Source organism: Pseudochaenichthys georgianus, chromosome 17 (assembly GCF_902827115.2).
Source record: "Pseudochaenichthys georgianus chromosome 17, fPseGeo1.2, whole genome shotgun sequence".
NCBI classification, from domain to species: Eukaryota; Metazoa; Chordata; class Actinopteri; order Perciformes; family Channichthyidae; genus Pseudochaenichthys; species Pseudochaenichthys georgianus.
In genome coordinates this window covers 37,111,809-37,137,964 of record NC_047519.1, presented here as the reverse complement: position 1 = coordinate 37,137,964, position 26,156 = coordinate 37,111,809, and the positions used below count along the sequence as shown (strand labels likewise).

The 26,156-nt window shown below is 39.8% G+C and overlaps 1 protein-coding gene across 2 annotated transcripts in view; it reads left to right on the top strand.

Moving 5' to 3' along the window:
• Window positions 1–5,181: 5,181 nt before the first annotated feature.
• Window positions 5,182–26,156, top strand: part of LOC117462234 (enhancer of polycomb homolog 1-like) — a 47,045-nt gene continuing 26,070 nt past the window's right edge. The window contains exons 1-2 of one of the 2 annotated variants that reach the window (XM_034104365.2): window positions 5,182–5,265; window positions 21,157–21,316. In XM_034104365.2, the coding sequence (XP_033960256.1) occupies window positions 21,217–21,316 (100 nt within the window). In that variant the 5' untranslated portion in view covers window positions 5,182–5,265; window positions 21,157–21,216. Of the gene's footprint in view, window positions 5,266–7,778; window positions 8,187–21,156; window positions 21,317–26,156 lie in introns of those variants that run through there. The other variant, XM_034104364.2, reaches the window with a different exon arrangement.

Genomic DNA, 26,156 nt, shown 5'->3' with positions numbered 1-26,156 from the left:
CTAGGTTGAGATGTTCCGTGTGTTTTATGTGTTTTACTTAGTATTAAAGGGTTATATGTCAAGTTCATAAATAATGATTTGGGAGTCTACATTATTTCTCCCTTTTTTATGGTCAGTCAACATGATTTTACATTTCCTGAGCTGCTTGGCCCTGAATCCCTCATATCCCTGCATTATCTACTGTAGATCCCCCCTCGAAACACCACCTCTCCCTACATGGGCTTATAACGATGGGGACGGCTTCACATCATCCCCTTTTTTTTGTGGTTGTAGTTTAAAACTCTTCGAAAATCCTGCTTAGAATACCAAATTAGCTCAAATTCACTATCAGTTCAACACATTTTTAGATGTAAATCCCAAAAAATAAACAAAAAGGGGATTCCTGAGATTGTGTCCACTCCCTGTGTGACCCCACCCACACGTAGATATGTATGAGTCAGTGTGAGGTTTAGAAGAACAGTTTGCTTTAGGTTGAGATGCTCTATTTGTAGGTTTACGTGTTTTACTCAAGCTCATAATAATTCATTTGAAGATTGGATTATTTCACCCTACGTTTGGTCATTGTGTGTAATCATACCGAGGCCTTGCTTCCCGTTTTAATGTTAGGCTGTTAATTATCCGCAAATTAAAACATTTTCAAGGCATTCCTCAAAAATACAGCTTAATAGCGATGTCATAAAGGGAAAAACTAACCCCAAAATTGGGATGTATCACAAAAGATCAATGGTTTTGACCTGAATTAAAAACGGTTGGTAAGTATTACAAATTATTCTCCTGGAGTTGTATTTGCCTGGACATTCATTTTGCTGCTTTGCATAACAGAAATCTTTCCTGATAAAAATAAATAATTCAACCTTATTTAGTTGAGTGAGCGTTACAGGCCAGGCTCCCTTGAAGACAGGTAACAGTTGAATTGAAGGGAACTGTAGGCAGGGTCTCGGGTTTAATTTTAATTGTTGGTGACCTCCAGAGGCATTCAGGTTCCGCTGTTTACGTTGCACATATTTTGACTTAACAAGATATGAGCCACTTTCAGCGGCTTTAGTCTTCAAGGTTCTTTATTGTCAAACTAACAGCTACAGAGTAATTATGTCGTTGAAAATCTTAGGTCACCGGCTTCTCCACCAATGCACACAATAATACAGATAAGCAGACAATATTAACCAATATTAAAATATCTATATTAAAAGTGCTAACGACAGCTTGCTAATTTGCTGACAATAGAGTGGTGCAGTGATGACATATTTCTATAGGCCAATCCCACATTTAGCATCACAATGGGCTTCCTCAACAAAAAGCAATGGGATGATTTTTCCATTGCTTTTTGGATACTTGCAGAAAATAAGATATGTGGCTATACATGTTTATGACACTTTATTCAACACCACTTGTATAAAGGGTAAAGCATAAATGCAATTGCTAGAAGTTAATAGCTAAACTGCCATTCGACCTCTGCAGCTCATCCAGAATGCAGCGGCTCGTCTGGTCTTCCTAAATGTTCCCACACCACGCCGCTCCTCCGCTCCCCAACTGCTAGAATCCACTTCAAGACACTGGTACTTGCGTACCATGCTGCGAATGGATCTGGCCCTTCCTACATCCAGGACATGGTTAAACCGTACACCCAGCACGTGCACTCCGCTCTGCATCAGCCAAACGGCTCGCTGCACCCTCGCTGCGAGGGGGACCCAAGTTCCCATCAGCAAAAACACGTGGGTTTGCTATCCTGGCTCCAGGATGGTGGAATGAGCTCCCATTGACATCAGGACAGCAGCAGAAAGCTTACACACCTTCCGGCACAGACTGAAAATTCATCTCTTTCGACTCCACTTTGAGCGATAGAACTATTAACAAAGCACTTATATACTAATAAAGGACTGGCTTATCTAAAGCCAGTTGAGTAGCACTTGAAATGTTTTAGCTCTATGAAACCTGATGTACTTTATGATTCTGTTTTCTTCAAGTTTGTATCTTGTTGGTCGAACGCACTTATTGTGTCGCTTTGGATAAAAGCGTCAGCTAAATGTAATGTAAACTAATACTTTAAACTAACCACATGGCACCTCCTCTAAGCTTAAGGCCTTCTCAAGTTCGGCCTTATGATGTTTATCAGTCTCATTTAGGCAATCGTTAGCAACCACCGTTTTCAAGACGCCTAAATGCCTCAGACGTTATGGGGGTATAGGTATGGGGTATTTACTGACGTATTTGATCTCATAGAACAAAATAAATCTTGTTAGCCTGTTCTTACCAAACCATATTTCAAGCATTCTCGAACCAAGAACTCATTTCCAGTTATTGGACTCATTCCTGCGCCACTCTATGCGTAACTGTGAATTGTCACTTCAAATACGACTACAGGGTAGGGCTGCTCGTTTATGGCAAAAATCATAATCGATTATTTGGGTCAATAATTGATATCACGATTAAAAACGATTATCCATTTACTTTGAAAACATCAATTTAGTGGAGAAAATGTGAACAGTATGTTTTTAACAGTTACCCTGAACTTTAAGTAGAATTTAAAAAAAAATCGTTTGTTTTCGTAATTGCGATTAAAACACGATTAATTTAGCTGCCCTACTACAGGGCCTTTGCTTCATCATATCCCCCTTTATTTCTATATTATTTCCTACCTGCCTGTTGTGTATGGGCTCAGAACAGTCTCATAATACACACATGCACACAGAAGGATTCACACTTGTGTTTTTCAATGCACACACAAATGTGTTCCGTTTCATATGCATGTAAATAAAATCCAAATACAGAAAAAAGTTTTACATGTGTATTTTTGATCCTCACATATTTGTTTTCCGTTTAAAACCTCTGCACCTGCAAACACAACCGCTTTCTGTGCACGGATCGCTGTGCATTCGTGTGTGGGTTTTTTGAGACTCCCCTGACGGTCAGCCGATTCGTACTTGTAATTTTTCTATCTACAGCCAATCAGATGAGCGCGCCCCACGAGGGTAGATTTCTTGCGTTCATGACGTAGCGCTTCATGTACGCATTTTGTGCTGTCCGGAGCTGACAGGTCCATGGAGCCTGCCTGCAGGGCTAATCTCAGGACACCTCCACTCTCAGACAGCGCCACTTTCCGAACAGGAAATGCACGCAAATACAAGCCTTTATATTATTAAGGTACAGCGCCACTTTCCGAACCATTGATGAATGCTTGTGTACACAAAAACAGTTTTAAATGTGTGTTTCCTGTATGTGGAATACAGCTGCTTTATTTATGTCTGCATGAAGTTGTTGTGAGTGTGGAGGGAGCAGCTACAGGTTAGCTTAGCCTAATCGATCAGTGCACTACGAAGCCAGTGCTAGACAGTGAACTGTTAACGGGGGGAGCCCCGCCGGTCATTATCGGCCGATATTCACTCTTAATAGTTTGATCGGTGCTCTCTATAAAGGCCGACCAGGAGAGCTGGATCTGATCGATATGGACATAAACGCGAGTGAAGTGTAACCGGACGCGAGAGAGATCAGATCAGCTGCTGAGTCTGACGGCGACACGCAGCTCTGCATGATCACCTGAAGCTCCGCCCTCTGTTTAGCGAGCTGACCGGACAGCGCAAAATGCGTATATGAAGTGTCATGAACGCAATAAATCATACCCTCGTGGGGGCGCGCATGTGATTGGCTTAGAATGGAGGAGACATCTGATTGGCTATAGATAGAACAAATTACAAGTACGAATCGGCTGACCGTCAGGGGAGTCTCAAAAACCCACACACGAATGCGCAGCGATCCGTGCACAGAAAGCGGTTTGTGTTTACAGGTGCATAGGTTTTAAACGGAAAACAATATGTGAGGATCAAAAATACATATGTAAAACTTTTTTCTGTATTTGGATTTTATTTACATGCATATGAAACGGAACACATTTGTGTGGCATTGAATCCTTCTGTGTGCATGAGTGTATTATGAGACTGTTCTGAGGCCATAGTTGTGTATCAACTTCACTGTCATCCAGGACTTGATTTTTAATTGGCATCATATTATGTATCCCTTCTCCAATCATGTTGCAGTATGAAAAATGGTATTATTTTGTATAATCAACTAAACTCAATACTAACTCACCACACTAAAGAGTCCACTCAGTGAGAAACCTATAAACACAGCCCGGTGTGGTCGTTGCAATTATAATCAGGTGTTCGACTTATGTTTCCACTTTGCTCCCCCCATACAACCCTCTACTAAAAAAAGTTGAAATCTCAAAATCATTTCACTTGAGTGCCACTTACGGTACGTCCACACGGCAGCTTTCAAAAATCTTGAAAATCTTGGAGCCGGGCGTGTCTGACAGCTTGGGGATTTTTTGCGAGCAATATATATATATATATATATATATATATATATATATAAACTCCCCAAACAGGCGAAAACCTACCAGTTTCACCCACTGTCTCTGCCACCTCCCTCCATGCCTGGTTCCTCCGGTTTGTATCCCGTTAATAGTTCTGGTCGTAAAGAACCGGGTGATTTGCTACCGGGATTCTTCTCGTTTGGAAGATGAGGAAATTAACTGCGGTCCTGGTTCTCTCCCTGCTTACACGCGGTTTGATTGGCTAGCGCTTCTACTGTAAGATTTGCAATAAAACGTGTTGTGAATTGGCTGACGCTTCCAGCTCAGCTTCAAAAATGGAACATTGCTCAACTTTTGAATCCTGGAGATACTGGACATCCTGGAAATCTTCGCTTCGCTCCCCCACAATGCAGTTCGGTGAAAGCGCGGCAAAGTGACGTCATCCCCATTCAAAGTTAAGGGCAGAGAAGCGGTGGAAGTTTCGTCTAAAGCTGCTGTGTGGACGTACCGTTAGGGCTGCTCGATTATGGCAAAAATCATAATCCTCGATTATTTGGGTCAATAATTGATATCACGATTATTAAAAACGATTATCCATTTACTTTGAAAACATCAATTTATTGAAAAAAATAAATGGAACGGTATGTTTTTAACAGTTTATTTACCCTGAAATTTAAGTATAATTCAACAACAAAAATCGTATCATTTTTTGCGATTTAAAAATACGATGAATTGAGCAGCCCGAGTGCCACGTGTCTTTTATCTTTTCCTGTAACAAAGCGTCACTTCCTCTTTAAAGCTTTGTGTTATGGTTGAAAAGGTCCCGAAATGCGTAACTTTTTGGCTAAATGTTTTTGTTGCTTTCAGGTCATCATGATGCCATCAGTGGATTTATAATGAAAAGTGACCCTCCGTTCCCCTGGGTGGACCCTGGATAAACAAAATGTCATCAACAGGTAAGACGTTCTAATGATTCTTACAATATTGATACAGCATGAATTATCCTTCAGATGCCTTCTTTGGCTTTTGTGTGTGGCATATCAATTCTCCCAATCCATGGGGTTTGCTGGAATACCCAACTGTATAATATAGCTGCTTTTGGGTATGCACGTTCAGGAAAATGTTGTGTGCCGTTTTGTCTGCTTTAAAACACATGTTGGTGCCCTGATATTTAACCTGTTGCACCAGAAGAGGGCGACAGTGTTGAGGTGGTGAACATGGAGAGGTTTACCTGGGATAAACATTCCTCCAAAGCTGGTGAAGAGATAGATAAGGTTCTCTGGGTCCGAGTAATCCGGTCATTCCTCTGGTATTTTAGGCGTTGGCTTGTGTGGATAATGTGGAGTTTGTTACTCCTACCCCTGCTGAGGATTTGTTTAACACAAAAGCATTAACACATTACCATCAATAGTATATTAGTAAACTGGAGAAGTTTGAGGCTTTTTTACTGCTAGAATGTCAGGGTAGTCGACTCGTGTGTTTGTATATCAATAACTAAAGCATGATTTAAAAAGAAAAGTTATAACACAGAATAAACTTGGACGGATGACCTTTTGATTTCTCATGATTTTAAAGTTCTAATAATAAAATACATACAACCAATTACCATAAAATAATAATTCAGAGTAAGGTGGTATTTTAACTTGAGGCTCTTATTTTACTGCTAGAACTTTTAGGGTAGGATTGTCTCATAAAGGTATTTGTATTGGTCACATTTCAACATTCTTTTATATCAATAACTAAAGCATGATTAAAACGAGAAGTTATAAAACAGAACACATTTGAACAGATAACCATTTGATTTCTCATGATTTTAAAGGTTTAATGAAAGGCATAAAATCACAAAAAGCATTAAAAAAAAATCATAATTTATATATAACAAATAGTCGATTTTTATTCAACTAAAGGAAAAAGTTGATGCTTTTTTTTACAGAATTGTAGAGAAGTTGTGTGTACTGTATTATAATGCAGGGTATCCTGAAGTCAGATGTAAGACCTTTTTAATACATTTCCATACATTTGAAGACCTCATCGCCCCTTCGAGTTTTAACTGGTTACCTTGACGACACACTTCACCTCACATTTAGTAATTTATTGTCCTTCCTCCTTATCTTCCAACCATTTAGACGCAGACTTGCATTTCCCCATAACGATGTTGTTTAACAACCGGCGTAAACGGACCTTCGCACGCTATCAAGCAGTGAGCGTGCAATGTCCCGTTCAGATGACGTCAAACCCAACGGGATGCCATAACTAAACTACACAGAATCACACTACACACTACGCCATGATTACATTCAGGCAGACTGTAGAATACAACCTCTTTGGACAATTTATATATATTTTTATATACTGATTTATCAACTTGTAATACTTTTTAAGACCCCGCGGACACCCTGTAATGGTATACTATTAGTCACATTTTAAAAGTGTTTTTTAAAATAATATCACTAAAGCATGATTTTAAAAAAGAAAAAATAAAACTGAATTAATTCGAAAATAAGCTTTTGATCTCTCATGATTTAAAAGGTCTACTAAAAAGTAGAACAAGTTTGAACCTTTTCTAGAATGTTAGGGTACTGTATTTATTAAACATATTTAAATAATATATTAAGGATTTACGCATGACTATACGAAAAGGAATAAACTTGGATGGATGATCTTTGGTCTACTGAAAAGCATAACACTAATTACCATAACATACATATTCAAAGTTATAGGTAAGTTTAGTTTGAGGCTTTTTTGTACTGCTTTATGTGTAGGGTAGTTGTGTGTATGGTTTAATAAATACAAAACACATGCCTAAAAATAGAATTAATACAATGGAATAAAAATTGATATATAAGCTTTGATTCCTCTTTATTTACTACTGAAAATCAAATGTGGCTACAATGTTACTGGTGTTTAATAGTATACTGCAAAGTCAATATGTGTGTTTGCAAATAGGAGAACAAGTTATGCCTTTCATTACTTGTTTTTGTTTTACACACGTAAATCAAGCCTTTTTTTGTATTCATACATTTATTACTTTGATAATTTGTTTGGCTTTTATTAATTGGGATCTACTTATTTTGTGTAATGTTTTTTTATCCACTTTGTTTATTTTTGGCTTTTATTCATTAGTATCTACTAAATGGAGTATACATTGTAAGTATAATTATTTGTGTATTTTTGGCTTTTTATTAATTAGTATCTACTTATTTAGTATAATTGTATTGGATCTACTTATTTGTTTATTTTCCTTTCTCATGTTTCATTAATGTTCATTTAGATTCTCTATTTTTTTTTTAGACAATATATATTTCCGCCTAACAGTAATTGCAATCATTAATATAAAGTGTGTGTGTATAGCAGTCAGTTTGCCCCCCTTCCCCCCACCCCCGCAACGCGCAAGCGCTCGGGACCGTGTGGGAATGGTCGGTCCGCGCGCTGGGGGTTGGACCGCTGCGAACGAAACAGAGCAAAAGAGTTTTAAATGTCCGCCATGTTGTCCATGGCGCACTGAACCAACGGTAGGGAGCGGAGCGTCGGAAAAAAACAGTCCGAGAGAGAGCGACCAAGATCCGGGCCCTTCCCCCGGCTCCGTTGGCGACGCCCTAAATACAAGCTTTACAACGTTAGAGTAGAGAAAACCGCACAGAAACATCCATGAAAGCGCCACTCGGTACCGTTGTGAATATCAGGAGATCCGATAGGTTTATATTGCATCTCGAGTTGTGAAAAAATGAGTAAATTGTCGTTTCGGGCGCGAGCTCTGGACGCTACCAAGCCGCTGCCCGTGTTCCGTTGCGAGGATTTACCCGACCTGCACGAGTATGCCTCCATTAACCGGGCCGTGCCGCAGATGCCCACGGGGATGGAGAAAGAAGAGGAATCGGTATGATTTATTTAAAAAATGTTGAATTTATGTGGTTTATTATTATTTTTTAAATGAAGCGTCCCTCCTTTTTTTTTTCTTCTCTGCGCAAGCTTTCACACAAAATGGCTGCTGTTTTTTCTCAGGAGAAACACGACGGAATTCCGTTCTAAACGGACCGTTTGTGTGACGGTGGTTATTGTTATGGTTACACGGGGATATAATGTGTGGTTTTTGGATGAGATAAGCAGGTTTGCTCTGCTTTATTTGTACGTGGGGTGGTTTTCTAAGTACAAAGGAGTCATGTGACTTCAGCAATTCCGACATTTTGTCTCCTGTGTGTCGGGACGAGGCCTTGTGTTGGCGTAATTGCAAAGGACCAGGGCAAGGGGGAGCTAGTGATTTCAGATTATATGTGGCATCTGTGCTGCTAGCAGACAGAAATGTCAACACTGCTGCCATGCATTGAGGGGAAACTCAATTCAAACTCAAATAGCTTTATTAGCATGGCCATATTGACATACAGTGTTTCCAATTCTTTTTACAGTTACGACCAGTGGTTTAAAGTCAATAAGTATCCTTACTGTCAAAATGCTGCTGTGACAAAATCATTTCCGAACTTGGGATAAATACAGTATCTATCTACACTACTTGAGTACAATTTTGAGGTACTTTACATTCAAGTATTTTCATTTTTTGCTGCTGTGTACACACATGTCAACACTGCTGCCGAGGGGAAACTCGATTCAAATTCAATAGCTTATTGGCAGACAGAGGTGGAAGAAGGACTCAGATCTTGTACTGAGTAAAAGTAGAAGTACCAGAGTGTAGGAATACTTTTACAAGTTAAAGTCCTGCAATCAATATGATACTCAAGTAAAAGTATTGGCATCAAAATAAACTTAAAGTGAAAATACTTATTATGCATAATGGCCCCATTTCAGAATAATAAATCATGTGTTTTGATTAGATTGATACTTTTATTGATCCTAAATTGAGGAAATGGTTTAGTTACAGCAGCAATGTGATCAGGCATACGTGTGTGTATACTTTTACTTCAATATATTCATTAATACCTTTAGTTACTTAGCAGATCTGGATAATGGTGTGAAATATAATCAACTCTTAAATATGACTTTAGTTAACGCCTGGAGTAAATTCACAAGCTACCCTGCAGTATACAAAGTCATTCAAACTAGCTGCAGCTTTTGATGACACTCTAATGCCATCAATAATCATAATACAATATATAATATTCTAGAATGGTACAATCTGCAGAATGATATTAGTGATGATTGTGCAGGATAATGCTGATTAATTATAATTAATATAAAACATTAATACAAAATAATGATTGCATGCTTTAGTGCAGGTCATCACAGGCTATTAAGCACTTTGACATGACATACTATTCAGCGTTTGATGTTTGTTTGTATTGAGGCTGTGTTGTGATCTTCACTGTATTTAAATATTACTTTCATTGCAATGTAGCGGTGTGAGAGATATCATATTTAATGTCCCAGTCTTGCATCACAAACCTGCATTCACATATTTATATTATTTATTCATCTAAGTTGACTTTACATAACGTTGCTCTTGAAAAAAGGGTTGTTTTTTTCCAGTATCTGTTACAACTCACTGGAACAGTCTCGCTGGGTTCCCAGTCTTGACATTGGATTTTCCAGATTAGATTGAACCACATCCAAATTCTCTTGCCACTGCACATTTTCAAATATACAAATTGTATAACTTCACAAGCTATTCTGGGAGTTCATGTTCTATCCTTAGTGTATTATGATTTATCTAGAGAAGGAGATATTTTAGCTCAGTTTAAGGGATGAGTCACTGAGTCATGTAAATAAACAAAGACTGCTTCCCGATGTTATGCCGAGTGTTTTGGTGCTTATCTTTTGGATGCAGGAGCTTGATTAGAAAAAACTAGATGTAACCCATGGGAAATGTGTTCTTCCATTCTATGCATGACATTTATTTGACAACTTCTATCATTCTTAGCAGCACATCGGATTATTTTAGATAAGTATTGGGGGGGGGGAGGCTGGCTTAATGCAGTAGTGGGTTTTTAAATCTGTAAGGGCCCCCACCACTGGTCCTAACAAAGTGACACTTGTGGGAATATCAGTCCAGACTTCCCTGCCTGGTGGATGCTGTTGTTATTCAGTGCTTTGCAGCCAGTCTGGTGCTGGCTGTGTGTCAGGGGTTCAGTGTGTCAGATGGCTCAGCAGGCTGGCATACCGGCGCACGTGGCGCACGGGAGGAGGATGACGGGGGGAGGGGTTGCAGTTGCTGTCACTTCAAAGTCTGTGTTGTGCTCAGCTGGAGAGCTCCCTTATGTAACCGTTATATTATCATAAGAGGTAGGCCAAGGCTTGCTGCACATGATCAGAGGTCTGTTTTGAATTTCTACGTCAGGTGTTTGATAGGAAATATGGTTTGAGTTATTGTGTTGGTAAAAAAAAATGCATGACTCACTCCTTCAGCCCTTAGTGTATGATGTTGTTGCTTCATTGTACCGCAAGTGGCATGTGTTTTAGTTGTGCATCCTTGATTTTTAACTCATTGGTCCACACAGGGGGAAAGTGCTTGCCTGTGGAAATATTGCGGTTCATTTATTGTAATTGTACAACACAGAAATGCAGTCCCTTTATGCTACATGCAGGAAATAATACTTTAGTTGATTAATATTAAATAAATCACCCAACTCTTTTGATCAGTTTTAATATTTCTTTGTTTAGAAACAATAAGTAAAGTTCACTGATTCACGCTGTTTGGAATGTGAATATCTCTAGTTTCTTTATTCTTCTAAAAAGTAAATGTATTGAATCTCTTTGCGTAGTGGACCAACCGTGACCTTGTTAAAGACATCATCATGTGCTTGAGGTGGCATTGGACCCCCCTTTTCCACAGTTTTCAGAGATTTCATAGACCCAACAATCAATTGAACTTATCAATTAACCAAGAAACAAATGAATCTGAGATTTAATAAAAGGGAGTTCTTTGCAGCCCTACTCCCGCTGAGCTTATTGCAGCCTCAACCACATGGACAGTGTGCTCTCCATATATGTGGTGACTCTGCTCGTAAACATCTGTTCTGAAACACTAGTAGATTTACACCTTTCATAATGCCAGGGATTCATTCAACTAATTGCTGCTGTCCTGGGAGCATTGGATGTCCTGGACAAATGGAAGAAATCGCAGTAATCATCATGTGTTTACTGAGACGAAACTTTAAGTTGCATGTTATAAGTATGATGGCTGTATACGTTTTTTGGGAGTTTGATTTATTTTAAATGAACACAATACAAAATTAAAACCTATAATTGCACACAAACCATTATAAAAAAAAAAACTATTTCACATAAACCTGTTTTTTCTGGGGCAGTTCAACTTGATTTGGGGGGGGGGTTTATGGGTGCTGTACGCAATATAGGCGTAGTTCTGTTAGTATGAGATAATAAGATGTACTTTGATCCAAAATTGGGAAATTGTGTTATGGAAATAAAAAAGGATATATTTTTAACTTATTTTTTCTCCCCCAATTTCGGCCCCCCCCGATTGGTGATGCGACCTAGCATTCGCCTATACTGCCTATGCCAAGGGCCGGCCCTGTTAAGTAGACAGAAGTTACTTGGAGAACCCTATTGTGCTCCTCTTCTGGTTCACATTTTTATTTTGTGCTTTTACTGTTTTCATGCTTTAATCTCATTTCTGCCGATGCTGCATGCAGAATAGTGGTTGACAAATTGCGAAACAATCATCTGACATTGTAGTTTCTTTTTTAACTTCGCCCCCGCTCGACACTTGACTTGATTTCAGAGCCTTAAATATGTCGGACACCATTTTCCCAGTGAAAAACAGGCTGTATGCTACATTAAGCCTTGCTCGTTTGTACTGTTTACGCTTGTGTTCTCCTTTGCTTTTCAAGGATCATTGCTCACCATGCATGTGGGTTTTGTAATTACAGCAGTGTGTGTGTTAGCGTTGCTTTACTGAAAAGCTGTCATCGCCGAAACTCCCTCGGCACATGCGGCTTGTTTGTTTTGAGCCAGGCACTTTGTCTTATGTTTGCGTTTGGGTGAAAGTGAGGTCAGTGTCTGCGGCCCTGCTGGGAGCCCACAGGCATCTGTTGCTGTTTTCCTCTTTGCCAGACCACCGTTCTTGTACTCAAACACGCACACGCACGCACACACACCACACACCACGAACGAGACTCACACTCTGGCATACCACCAGTTGCTCAGCGTGTGACCTTGCTGGGTGGAAATGTAGGGCATGTCACCTGACCAAAGTCTCTGCAGCCTTCATGCTGTGAAAGTGAAAGTTGCAGAGTCAGCCATTTCCCGCTTTTTTTTTTATTCCACTGTTGACAGTTTTATATTGATGTGAATGTGCGCAGGGAAATTAACACCAGTCTTGAGGCAAGTTTTGCAATCTATATCCTCATACGGTTTGCAAGCTAGGCAAATTAGTTGGCACTGCTGAGTTGCCAAGTTGTGGGAAACGCCAGAAAACTTTGTACAGGGCCTGTTTGGGAGTCATTGGATTTTCTTCAAAATAATGTAAAAGTTGTCCTTTGTTCGAGATTTTCCTACGCTTTTATACACTACTTTTATAATTTATATTAAGGGGCCCTAATGTGCCTTTGGGGTTTTCCCTTTTCTGTAGTGTTCCTATAGGTTTTTGTGCGTTGTTAATGGCCTGCAAAGACCTGGGGAGGGAGTTTCTCTCAAGCTAACAGCAGTACGAGGAAAAAGAAAGACCGTTTTTGAGCATTAAAGCATGTAATGTGAAGTAGAGGTTTTGGGGTGACTTTTTTTCCCTCAATTTATGACCGGTAATTTAGGGCTGCACTTTGTGGAAAATTTGCAATTATTTCTGAGTAATATTGGGAATCACTTTGCAATTGCTTTATCAGAGGGAATCATTTTTTTTAAATCACTTTATTCTCAATCATTATGTTGAAATGATAGTTTCTTAAGATGATCTGTACAAAAGGATTAGGAAAGGTTTAGGGTTATTTTGATTCTGTAGAAAACGGTCTTATGGCTTCTCTGCAGCTCCACAATGACCTTTACTTTTTGTACCTATGTTAATGTAATTTATTCTTTTTATTCAATCTAAATGTCAGGATACCAATTCCCCTTGCGATTATCAAAGTATTTATCTGATTCTTATATTTTCTCCCATTAGCCTTTACCAAATATTGCTCTAAATGCGATTTGGAATATTGCACCTACTCCATATTAAAAAGATTAATCGTGCAGCCCTAGTTTTACATCATAGTGATGCAAAAGTTGACCTACTCTCGTTACAGAATTATTATACCCTTACAGAAACTCCTTTATCCACCATAGTTTAACCGTAAAAGTTTCTCAATTCATGATCAGTCATTTGTCCGCCTGAGCCGAAAGCGCATTATCATGAATCTGATTGCTGTTCATTCCCACGAACCTACTCACACTGGTTATTAAAACCACCCTCTACTGCGTGGTGCATTAAACCGCCTTGTATGCATGCGTCCCTCGACAGCGTTACCCAGCAGCCCTTGCAGCTGTCCGTCATGTTAAGTGGGGTTTACAGTGTCTGGGATAGTAGCTGTCGGAGGCGAGAGCGCGGAAGGTGGAGGAAGCTCGGCCTGCCTCAGCAGACCTGACAGTGATGGATGTGGTGATTTTACAGGGCTATTTCTGGACTCTTGTGTGAGAAAGCGAGAGGAAAAAGCTATCAACTAATGTTCTGTATTCTGACTGTTCACCTCAATTTAAGTCTACTCCAGCAAATAGCCGGGAAAGTAAACAAACGCATTGCTTGATCGGGTTTGGCAGCCTGCGTGTTTTCGCTCAAGGCCATTTGATTTTTATGAGTTTTCTCTTATTGTGGAGAAGCCCGAGGACATTGAGGCGGAGGTTTTGGCATTCGCCTATCGGGGGAATGATTCAGTGAGAATTCGATGGGAACATGAAGGTTTTTGTGAGCGTACATTCATAGAGGGGGTCAGAGTAAATGCTTTGGGTGAAAGTGTAAGCGTTGTGAGCTTCGTATCTAGAAGCCTTAGGGAAGCACTCAAATAAAAGTGCAAGGCTGTCCACAGCAGCGTCTCCAGCTACATCCTCAGAACAGATGGCACTATAAAGCTCCATGAATGTAAAATACAATCTCTTGCCTTTGGTACCACAGACCGTGTTGAATAGTTTTGCTCCCTAAGCCCAACGTGGTGATTATCAGTTGCTCTGGAACTCAAAATAAATGTAATCCAGGCTGAACATGTTTAAAATCACAGCATAATGTTGTTCTGAAGGTGACGCATTATAAAGTTCACTTTTATGCAGTTAACATACTCTTTTCTTTATGTTAAAGGCCTATTAAGCTAATTTTCAGGTTCATATTTTGTTCCTCTACTTTTAGCATGTCTCCATGCTTAATGTGCTGCATCACCTCTTTTCACCCTCTGTCTGAAACCAGAGCCCAGTCTGCTCTGATTGGATAGCTCTGATGTGATTGGTTAACAGCTTAGAGATGTCCCGCCCCTTAACACGTACAGTAGTGCTGGGGGGAAACGATTATTTCGAAAATGATTAATCGGGCGATTATTTGATCGATTAGTCGACTAATCTAACGATTATTTTTCTGTTGTTCAATTCATAAAAAACGTAATGTAAAAAAAACGTAATGTAAAAAAAAATATGTCACGATACTGTGTCTCAGGGGATCTTAATATTTAACAAACTATTAATGTGTTATACCAGATTAACGGAAATAATCTCAGCTATCTGACGATACAAACCATGTTTACCAAAACACAAGTCTCATAAGAAGCATCTAAATGACCCATGAGCGAAAAATGCTAACGGACATTGGCACAGAACTCAAGATAAAAGTACCCTTATTACTCATCGTAGCTGCACATACAAGATATCCGATTAAAACTGAGACTCCACAGATTATGTAGGTATATAGTATCATCACTGAGTGATCCGGACTCGCGACAGGGGAAGCAAATACAGTCATCACAACACGTACCTTTACAGAGCTTCTAGGGAGATCGTCTCACCACCGTAGCTGTCAATCTGATCAAAAGACGTGTTCAATGGCATTAAAACGAGAAAGAACGCGGCTGAATCGGTTAATCCATAGGTTTTTAACGTCTATGTATACAAAAATGATTGAATTTATAATCCATAATTCCATTTTTATGTAAAAATCGGAGAGCAAATGCTAGCTGCTAATGGTAGCCACCACAGCTAGCTGCCGCTTTAAATGTTCCAACATAGCCGTTGTGCTTGTGTGATATGCCAACTCCATTTGGCAAAGACTGCAAATGACAATATCTTTGCGTTTTGGACTAACTTTAAAATATTCCCATGCTTTTGAAGACCTAGGGCGAGATGTTTTCGTTTGAGGGCTTCGTGCGCAATCCTGTGAGGAGGTGGTGGCAGCCGTTTCAGTCTCCATTGTGTTTGAAGTGCGATTGCGAACGGCTTCTTGCTTTGTTTACACACCCACGTGTGTGTAGCGATGCGTCGACGCGGAAATATGTCGTCGACGATATTTTGAAGTCGACGACTGCACTAACGTACAGTATGTCGGAGCTACATAGTCGACCGTAATGTTTGAAAACTTGTAGCCCACTGGCTGAGAAGCTTGTATTAAAACTAAATCCAGCTTACATTGAGCTTGAAGCTAGGTGGGAAAACAGCTTACATAAATGTCTCATCAGAAAATGTCTCCATTGATATAATGGCGCGGCACCGTCTGACTGCGGTTTATTGTTCAGAAATTGCAACTTTAAGGCTCACCACAGGATGCAGTGCTTCTTTATTGCTGTTGTGTTTAAAGTCGGTTCTGAATTATGTTTTGGTATTGCTCTATAAATAACTATTACATCTAGGTAATACAGTTTGATATTGCATACTGAACAACATAAACGGCTAATGTTTCTCTTTCCAAGTGGAAATGAATTCGTAGAGACTTGTTGGTTGATAGGGAAACACCTGCATCGAAGCAGCTGTTGGCTTGTATGTATTTATATGAACTGACTGACACCAGTTTGGTACTTGTGTATAAGTAATATGAAGACATCTTTGTTTGATTTATTCCAATTGTGAGATGTACAGGGTTAGTAAATGAATAGTCTATTTGGTTTGTCACAGAGCTTTACGCAATATTCACTATAGCATGATATTTATGATCATAAAATATGTATCGACGTATACTGAGCCAGAGTAGATCCATTTAGCCAAACCCTATTTGTATGTGTAGTTGGAGTAAATGAATCCTCGCCCTTTTGTTGAACACTCCTACCAATCAGAATCAGTATAGAAGCCATTTGAAAAAGCTTTGCACACCTCACCATGCAGGGCTGCTGGGTAGTTAAGCGAACAGATGAGAGTAGAGAGTAGAGCTGTCACATAACCTGCACAAAAAGAAGCAGTGACTTGGCAAGTGTTTTTATGGAGACATCTCATTTTGGTGTAAACCCTAGAGAGCGCGCCAAACCAAAATCTGACCGCATATTGAAACTCTTCAATGTTGTATATCCTCCTCAATGTGTGTACTTGCGTTACACATCAGTGACTGTACCATGGCTGACTTGCAGTAAGCAAAGTCTCTTACTTTCCAAAGGACCACACTCATTCATTTAAAGCACACACACTTTCTACTTGACTCTAATTCAAAGGAGCTTTATTGGCATGACCATATCCAAAACATCATATTGCCAAAGCATGTTGAACAAGGTGTTACAACTTACAAAAATGAACAAGATCACTAAACAATGAACGCTACATGTGACACAACAGCTAAACAAAACTGCCAACAATTATGTGTACTCATAGAAAGTGTCACTTTACCTACTTCAGATATATAAAGATGGCTGCCGTGTCTGTTGCTTTAACTTTGTCTGCAACATATGAGCTATTATATTATATTTTATTTTATTTACTTGCACTATTATCTGTTTTATTGTGTTGCACTGTTGGAGGAGCCTGTGACCTAAGACCTTCATTGCCATAACTACACCAGCTATGCACACATGACAATGAACGCCTTGAATCTATTCCCTACCGCCTCTTCACATTCCCCCCCGTGTTTCCGACAACCTCGGAATACAATAAATACACTCCTCCTCCCCAGAGAGAGATTGTGCAGAGCCGCTTTGTTGACAGTCTGCCTGCCAGTGGCTCAGCGCCCAGAGGCTCGGCTACCACCGCTGACTGGGACCACTCAGACAAGAAGAAGCCCGCCAGAAAACCAGTTACTCAACCCGTCTGGCGTCCTTCCTTCTGGGACATTTCCCCTAAACAGGCTTGGCAGCAGCCGGCTTTTGTCACAAAGACGGAGGGTAGATAAGGCCATCGGACAGAAACAGTGTCAGGCTTTAATACTTGTGCTCCTGAGATGATGGGGATTAGATTGTTTGTAGCCTTTATTTAACCAGGTGAAAATCCCATTGAGATCAACGATCTCTTTTTCAAGGGAGACCTGCAGATGGTCATATTGGTCTCGATCCAGCTTTCATTGTCATGTGTGCATAGCTACAGTGTAGATATGCCAATGAAGATCTTAGGTCACAGGCTCCTCCAACAGGGCAACACAATAAGATAGAATATAGTAGAAATAGTGCAGAATAGTCCATATACAAGTCATTTGAATATTGATATATATAAGTTTCAGACGGATGGATGTTCTTTCAAAAGTGCAGGTGTTTAACAGTCTTATGGCCTGAGGGATGCAACGGTCATATCATTCTAGGTTGAATCAATTATCTTTTGATCACAGATTCCTTCACATAAAAGAAAACGTTTCCACTTTCTTAAATGTAAATAGCGTGACATGTGTTAGTTTGATTTTGTTCCACCTTGCAGTTCTGTTTGTTGGCGTTCAGGTGTTTTTCACAAGTCCCCTCAATCCCTAATATGCTCAGCAACACATCTTGCTTGAGGTCATGTGTAAACGGGAGCAAGGGTTGATGTTCAGGACAATCTATCCCACCGGAAATCCTTATTTTTATGGGGAAATGGCGGTTGTGAATAGATGAGAAGTACTTGAATGTTTGTGAATGAAAGCGGCACCATTGCAGATGAGATGACGATATCGTTGACATTGGACACTTTCACATAGAGCGAGCAAACCAATTACAACACTCTCCTGAAGATGTAGCAGCAATTATTTGAGTTTGATGTAGTGACTGTTTCTGATTCAAGAAGTCAGTGAAAAAACATTCCATGTCTCGCAACTTGTATTCTATTCAATCCCTTATAGTGGACGTAAGCAGCTCTTTGCCTCCCGGGTTCCTGGAAGTAATAAGAGACGGTTTCCACAGCGTAAATCTACATTGCATACCCCCCTCCGCCCTGCTTCTTCTTTCGTTGAGTTTTGTGGCGGTGTTGAATTATCGCCTGCTGCTTGAACTGCCCCCTCGGCTCACCCCTCGCCCACATGCCATTCCAGTGGCATGTTTGACAAGGCGCAAGACGGGAATGTTCCTGAAAGCAACGCTGGTGTGAATAGAGAAGCCACTTGCGGTGCCTCAAAGGTCCTCCCTGTGAAGCTAAAGACGTTACACGATCTGGAGGACAAATGTTGCCCGATGTGTAACGGGATCATCGTCAGTTGTCTGCCTCAGTTAAGTTAGCTGGCGTGCATTTAAAAACGTGGTGTTGTTTCAGACTTACATGTTTTGAATTTGCTTCACTTAAAGAGGCCCTATTGTGCTTTTTGTTTTTTCCTGTGGTGTGTTCTATAGGTTTGTGTGCATGTAAACGGTCTGCAGAGGCTGAAATCACAAAGTTCCCTTCAGCTGGAGTTTATTTTAATTTGGTCTTTATGGAAATATTACTTTGATTTCTTATGTTTATGTCAATCATATTATGAACCCCAAATAAACATGATCTTTTATAGCACAGTTTTACTTAAGGTTTTATCACTTACATTTTTATTGACATTTTTATAAACATACAAAACCACATATAGTTCAGTATACACTTGAATTAGAGACCGATTGAAGAAGAAAATACAAATAATAATAAACACAAGCAAACAGTGAAATGGAAGCTTTCTATCCTATTTCAATGCAACATCATGGTCTGGTTCCAACTCGCAATTTGTGGTGTCATACATTTTTCTTTTATATTCAACCCATTTTTCCCATTTGGACTCAAATTTCCCTTCCTGGATCCTCAATATGTGTGTGAATCTCTCCATATCAAATATCTCCTGTACTGCTCCCAGCCATCGCTCCTTTGTAGGTGGATCTGCTCTGTACCATGCTCTGGTAATTGTTTTCTTGCTGGCAGCCAGCAGCACCTTAATCGGGTATCTGTCCCCACCTGTGAGTTCTCCTGCACCAGATTCCCCAAGTATAACATCAGGCCGGTCTTAGGAATTTATCACTTATTTTACTTCTATTTCTATTTTATAAATTTTAAAAAGGAACACCGGAAACCACTTTCTCCCGGGGATTATTTAAGTATTTCTAATTCAGATTTTAGGCTCTTTTTCTTCCATATATATCGGTTCTGAATATAGTTTTATAACTGATCTAAAAAGACTTTCAACTGTGTGGCACTTGTTTTCTTTTGTACAGTTTGCAAACCACAATTACGCTTAAATGTAAAGAGAAAAGCGCCATCTGTTGCATTGGAAGTAATTCAGTCTGCAGGTTATCGTTTGTATTAAGAACACATCAATAGGATTTCACTACTACTCCTCTTACCGATACGCTTCCTTAATGGTATTGTTATCTGTTCTTTTGTTACTTTTTAAGGGAAAAAACTAATTGAGAACAGAACCAACACTGTTGTATTTTATGTAATAAGAAATATGACATCTATTTTCGTCATTTTTGTAAGAACGGATAATATCGATACCACAGTCTTTAAAAATGTAGCCTGGTGCCTGTTTAAAGGGGACCTATTATGAAAAATCAATTACATCAACACGTGTCCCCTCTTCTTCATGTCTCTTCTACATCAACATGTGTCCCCTCTTCTTCATGTCTCTTTTACATCAACATGTGTCCCCTCTTCTTCATGTCTCTTCTACATCAACATGTGTCCCCTCTTCTTCACGTCTCTTCTACATCAACATGTGTCCCCTCTTCTTCATGTCTCTTCTACATCAACATGTGTCCCCTCTTCTTCATGTCTCTTCTACATCAACATGTGTCCCCTCTTCTTCATGTCTCTTCTTCATCAATATGTGTCCCCTCTTCTTCATGTCTCTTCTACATCAACATGTGTCCCCTCTTCTTCATGTCTCTTCTACATCAACATGTGTCCCCTCTTCTTCATGTCTCTTCTTCATCAACATGTGTCCCCTCTTCTCCATGTCTCTTCTACATCAACATGTCCCCTCTTCTTCATGTCTCTTCTACATCAACATGTGTCCCCTCTTCTTCATGTCTCTTCTTCATCAACATGTGTCCCCTCTTCTTCATGTCTCTTCTACATCAACATGTGTCCCCTCTGTGGAAAGAGACTCTGAAAGTTTCAGGAACAAAGATTTTCTCTCTTTTTGATCCATTTCTATAAAAACCTGTCTGAAAATGAGCTGATCAGATTTTGGCCACTTTATGATGTCATAACGATTTGTTGTCTTGAGTAACCATTAGCCAATCAGCAACCAAGGTAACCCCCCCCCCCCCCCCTTATCACCTGAATCTCCTCTAGAGCTCCATTGAGTCCTTTGTAACCAAATCTGAGGGGCGTGGGGAGGGGCTCCTTATTTTCATCTAAAGTAACAGACAGAGAATCAGCACTTTGGAAACAGGGCTGAAACAGAGGGGATTATGGGTAATGCTGCAATGATCTGTTTGGTGTTTGGAGCCAAACACGTCAGAGACATGTTCTGTATCTGAGACCTGTGATATATTGATGAAGAACAGTATAATATGAGACCTTCAATGCCAGTTTCGCTCCCCATCCTCACCCCTCAGTGGTCCAGGTGTCTCACCTCCACTTCTCTCTCTCTGCAGGAACACCATCTCCAGCGGGCCATCTCGGCGCAGCAGGTTTACGGAGAGAAGCGGGACAACATGCACATCCCGGTGCCCGAGGCGGAGAGCGACATCACGTACTACGAATCCCTCTACCCCGGGGAGTTCAAGATGCCAAAGCAGCTAATTCACATACAGCGTGAGTGGGCTTCCCTTAATTCAGATTCAAGGCTTTTATTGTCATGTGTGCGTAGCTGCAGTGTAGATATGACAGTGAACATCTTAGATCACCGGCTCCTCCATCAGTGCAACACAATATAACGGATACAATAAAATAATCTAATAGAAATAGTGCAGAATAGTTTATATACAAGTAATGTATTGATATTATATGAGTTGCAAACCGATGAATGTTCTTTCAAAAGGGCAGGTGTTCAACATGGGTGTCTGATGCAGCAGAATAGGAACTTGTTGTTTCATTAGGTTGAAGTTTTTTTTTTATTGCATTAGAAGAAATGTAGGGGGCTTTAGATTAAAATTGTACGTGCCAATGAGTACAATAATGCACATTAGTGTATTTTTCATTACATTTCGACTTCAACACGTAGAGTTGATTGTAAACCGTTTCCCACAGAGCTCTTATGATTGCAAGACGATGTTTTTCTAGCGCTTTGAAGATGGATAAGTTGGTTTGCGGAAAGGCTTAAATAAAAAAGCCAATTAAGTGACTCCCGAGTCCACAGGTATTAAAAGGATCCTGTGGTTTCCGACAATTCTTTTTTGTAATCCTTTTAATGGCATCAGGCGTGTGTTTTATAAGCTTTTAATGACTCGTCACATGTTTGTCAAAGTAAGTGGGTTTGTCAGAGTGCCCAGTTCAGAGAAAGTGAGTAGGCTTCGTCGCTTCGTTCTGTTGCCGTGTTCGTGTCACAAAGGAAAGCAATTTGCGGTACTCTACACCATTAGTGGAACACGGCAATGACAGATGTTTTGTCCTGTCAAATTGCTTTCTGACTTAATTGCTCCAGGTCTAGACAGTGGGAAACGTGTTGAAAATCCAGTGGTGATTATTTCTAGATCTCGAAAAAAAAAAAATGAACTGAAATGTGATATTTAGTTTAGAGTTGGTTGTTTTAATGCAGCTGCTTGTTTTACGTGGTGGCAGTTGATAAAACAAGTCTGGGCACACAAATATTGCAATTTTAAAATGGGATACTCCTTAAAATGTATATTATTGGCCTCATCATGAGAACTGTAATTAATTGGTCAACTAATTGCCAAGTCATTCGTCAAAAATAATTGCGTCTTTTTCGATGAGTCTTTTTTTTTTTTTTTTTAAACCAAAAATGTCAGGAAATGCTTTTTTCAGGCTCTCAAACATAATTGTTCTCCTTAAATCAAATAAAGTGCCTATATTTATAGTTAAACGGACAAAATATCACATGTAAAGTCATGACCGTGGACTTTGGCAGACTGGAAAGACTTTTTTAAAACTATATTCCGAGGTTTTATAGACTAATCAATTTGACTGGAAAGTAAAAGGCAGATGAATCGATAATGAAATGAATGGTAGCAGCCCTACTGCTCACAGCTTGATGTTACAGTCTCATCAATAACCATATATCCTTCCGGTCACATTCCGTTGCCGTCATGTCAGCTTTAGATCGAATCAATTTGCTTTTATCTAATCGGCACTGAGGCTATCGTCTTAAATCTGAAGCACATGCTCTCGTCTGTACATTGTTTGCTCTGTAATTGTGAGGGCAGAAGCTGTGTGATCTGTTCCTGCTGCGAGTTCTCCTGTTGAGACACGGAGATGAAATGTGTTTGAATTAGACTTTGTTTGACATACTGAGGCTTTAAACAAACTAGAAAACGTTAAAAGTTAAAGAACAGCGAGAGGAAAAGCTTTTACATTCGTCTGTCTTCTGCGTCAGAAATAGGCCGGTCCATTAGGAAAGGGCAGCGAGTCACCTTTCTTTGCATAAACTAAAAGGACATTAATGTAACTTTAACCGATCAGTGTTCATTATGCACGCATCAAAGCTGACTCCATTAAAGTGTCGGGTCAGCCATGTGGTTAGATGGGACTAAATGTACCACACAACAGGACATATTGTATACCGTTTGTTATTTCCAGTCAGTCGTTGTGCTCTCCGTCGCCTGGAAGGTTAAATGTGCTGTAATTACGTCTGATAATCATCTCATGCACCCCTGACCTTCTGCTCGTTGTGCTGCACTCTGAAAACACTTATGTATTCCAGTCAAGTGTGTGCCGTTAGTCCCGTGTGTTTTAATGAACAGTTTATCTTCAGCATAAAGGAGCTGCATTGAGCTTATGAGTTTAGATACTGCAGGATCGAGCTGTACTGCTTTCTGTGGAACATTAGGCCCCGCTGTGTTTTTACATTCTCTCTGATAACAAGACTTGTCGTGTCGCCCCGAACAAACGCAAATCGCATTATTTTACATATTTTAAAACTGCTTCTGAATACTTGATTTCTCTAATCGGCAGTGACTGTTTTCATTAGGGATGCTCCGATCGAGATCGGCCGATACTCACTCTCTACCGATCGATCGGTGCTCTCTAAACATGCCGATCGGGAGAGCCGATCGCATGACGTAAAATACATGACACTTTTCTCTGTGTGCGGCAAAACAAGCTCGCCAACATGGCTTCACCGGTCTGGCATTATTTTAAGGTGTCCGAAAAAGACAGTAAAATAGCGGAATGCAACGTGAAGCAGAAACCCTGCAGCTCCGCCCGCCGGACCGGTGAGCGGAGCGAAACACACAAGAGTTAGACCTAACACACTTAGCTATGTATCTACCTCTGGAACAAGCTACACTAGTTATAAATATATTTATTCTTCACTGTCGGGTCACTCAGTCATTACTGGGTCAGTGAGCTGCATGAGATACTGACAGGCTGTCAGGAGAGAGAGAGGGGGAGAGGAAAAGAGGAAAAGAGAGGCTTCCACTAATTTCTCCCGTGTTATCCAAAGTGAATGTAAACTTGAATAATGTACATCATGAATGTAATAATTAAGTTGATTGTTGTTTGTGGAAGCTCCAGTGAATGAGCATTAACTGAGTTTTAAACATCACTTTAAATGGAAGATTTAAAGTGATGTTTAAATCTTCCATTTAGGCCCCGCCCACTTGATCGGATCGGTATCGGCCGATACTGATTCCGGCGATCGGAGCATCCCTAGTTTTCATTAATTATGATTCGGTCTGCAGACAGGTCCAACTGTTTTAGTTTTAATTGTCATGAAGTACTTGTACTGTTTTTAATATGCAGGGTTTTGTCTAAACCGCTTAACGTAAGGCGTGCGCCCTCATTCCAAGATGCAGATTTCCCCCCGTAAAATGTTAACGCGATGACAGAAAACGATATTTCTTTTGGTCAAAAACGTTATTATTACTCCAAAAATATGAAAATGGTGTCAGACAGAATAGACGGCTTTGTTTAACGCATCTCCGAGTAAATACTACATACATAAATACTACACTACTTGCTTGTAAAGCGTTTTGAGCACCAGAAAAAGCGTTCTATAAATGTCATTTATTATTATTATTATTATTATTATTATTATTATTATTATTAAATGGGGAATGGATGTTCGGTCGGTCTGCTGGTGGACGAGTCGTTTCATTTACTGTCCTTTTTTCTGTGGAGGAAGTAAAGACACCGTAACTCTGGATGTATTTGTTGTTTGAGGTGCAATATATGACTCGGCAGCTTTAAGACATGAAGAAACTATTACTTTCCGCTTCGCTCTCAGGCATTATCTTCACCGGAAAGCGGACGGGCCGTGCTTTTGGCTGGGAGTGACATTGGGGAACATCATACATTATTTTTCTCGAAAAACCCTGATGTGGCACATTTTCTTTTAGAGAGGCCCTATTATGTGGCAGTGTGTTATATAGGTTTGTGTGCATGTAAATGGTCTGCAGAGGCAAATATGCACCTGAAAATGAGCATGTGTGTTTTTTAAATCACTAAATTTACAATCTAGAAAGCTATTTTAAAATGTTCATCTAATTCGTTTTTATGATAGTAGAACACTTTAATATCATTAAAGCAGCCTAGCACCTCATTTTCAAATTAATGCTTACATTTGTTTTATTTTCTCGTGCTTGGCAATTTTCTTTTCATACGACAGGCTGCGTTTGGAGCCTAGTTATGCAGCAGTGCTGAAAACCTTGTAATTAAATACTCATTAAACGATGGTGAATTCTCCATATGGACTGCAGGGTGTGGGAAACCTTGGTTCAGGCGTGGGCAGAGGACTCACGTCTCTTTGCTCATGTGTTAATGAGACTTCCATCACACAAACAAGATGCTGAAAACGCCAAATGAGAACTGAATGACTTGCTTTTTAAATATGCATTGGCAGGGTTTGTGTCGAAGCAACCTCTTTTGGATCCAAACGTCTGCTTAAATCATAATGTAAAATCTGAGTTTCATGCAGTTTTGGGCACAAAGAAATGTGCTCTCTCGTCGGTCTGTATTCAAATTGATGGCTAAGAGTTAGGATTCAAAGAAAGCCTTTATTTCATATTTCATATTGTTCATCAGTGAACTTGGGTTCAAACGGGCTTGTTTTCTTCGTGCCGCGTGCTGTGCCTGCAGTCCAATTAAACTGGACTTTAATGGTCACTTTACTGTGGAGTCAGAGTAGAGACGAATAAAAGCACGAGCGTTATACAGAATGGTTAACATCAGATGGACAAAGTGCACATGAGGGGGGTTTCACTCGATGACTGTCTGAAAATATGGATTATGAAACACAATTTTAAAAACCCAGAACACAGTCGGGTGATGGAGGTCTTTCATTCTGATTTATTTTACTTTGAATTAAAAGCTACTGTGCACAATGTCTGTATGTATAGAGTACACTATGCTTCTGTCCCTTTTTAGTAGATTGGTATATTGGAGTGTTCTCATTTATTTTTAAAGATGTTATGGTGTGAAGATACTCTGTCTTTTCTACTGAGAATACCTCTATTTTATTATTAATATCTATTTATTG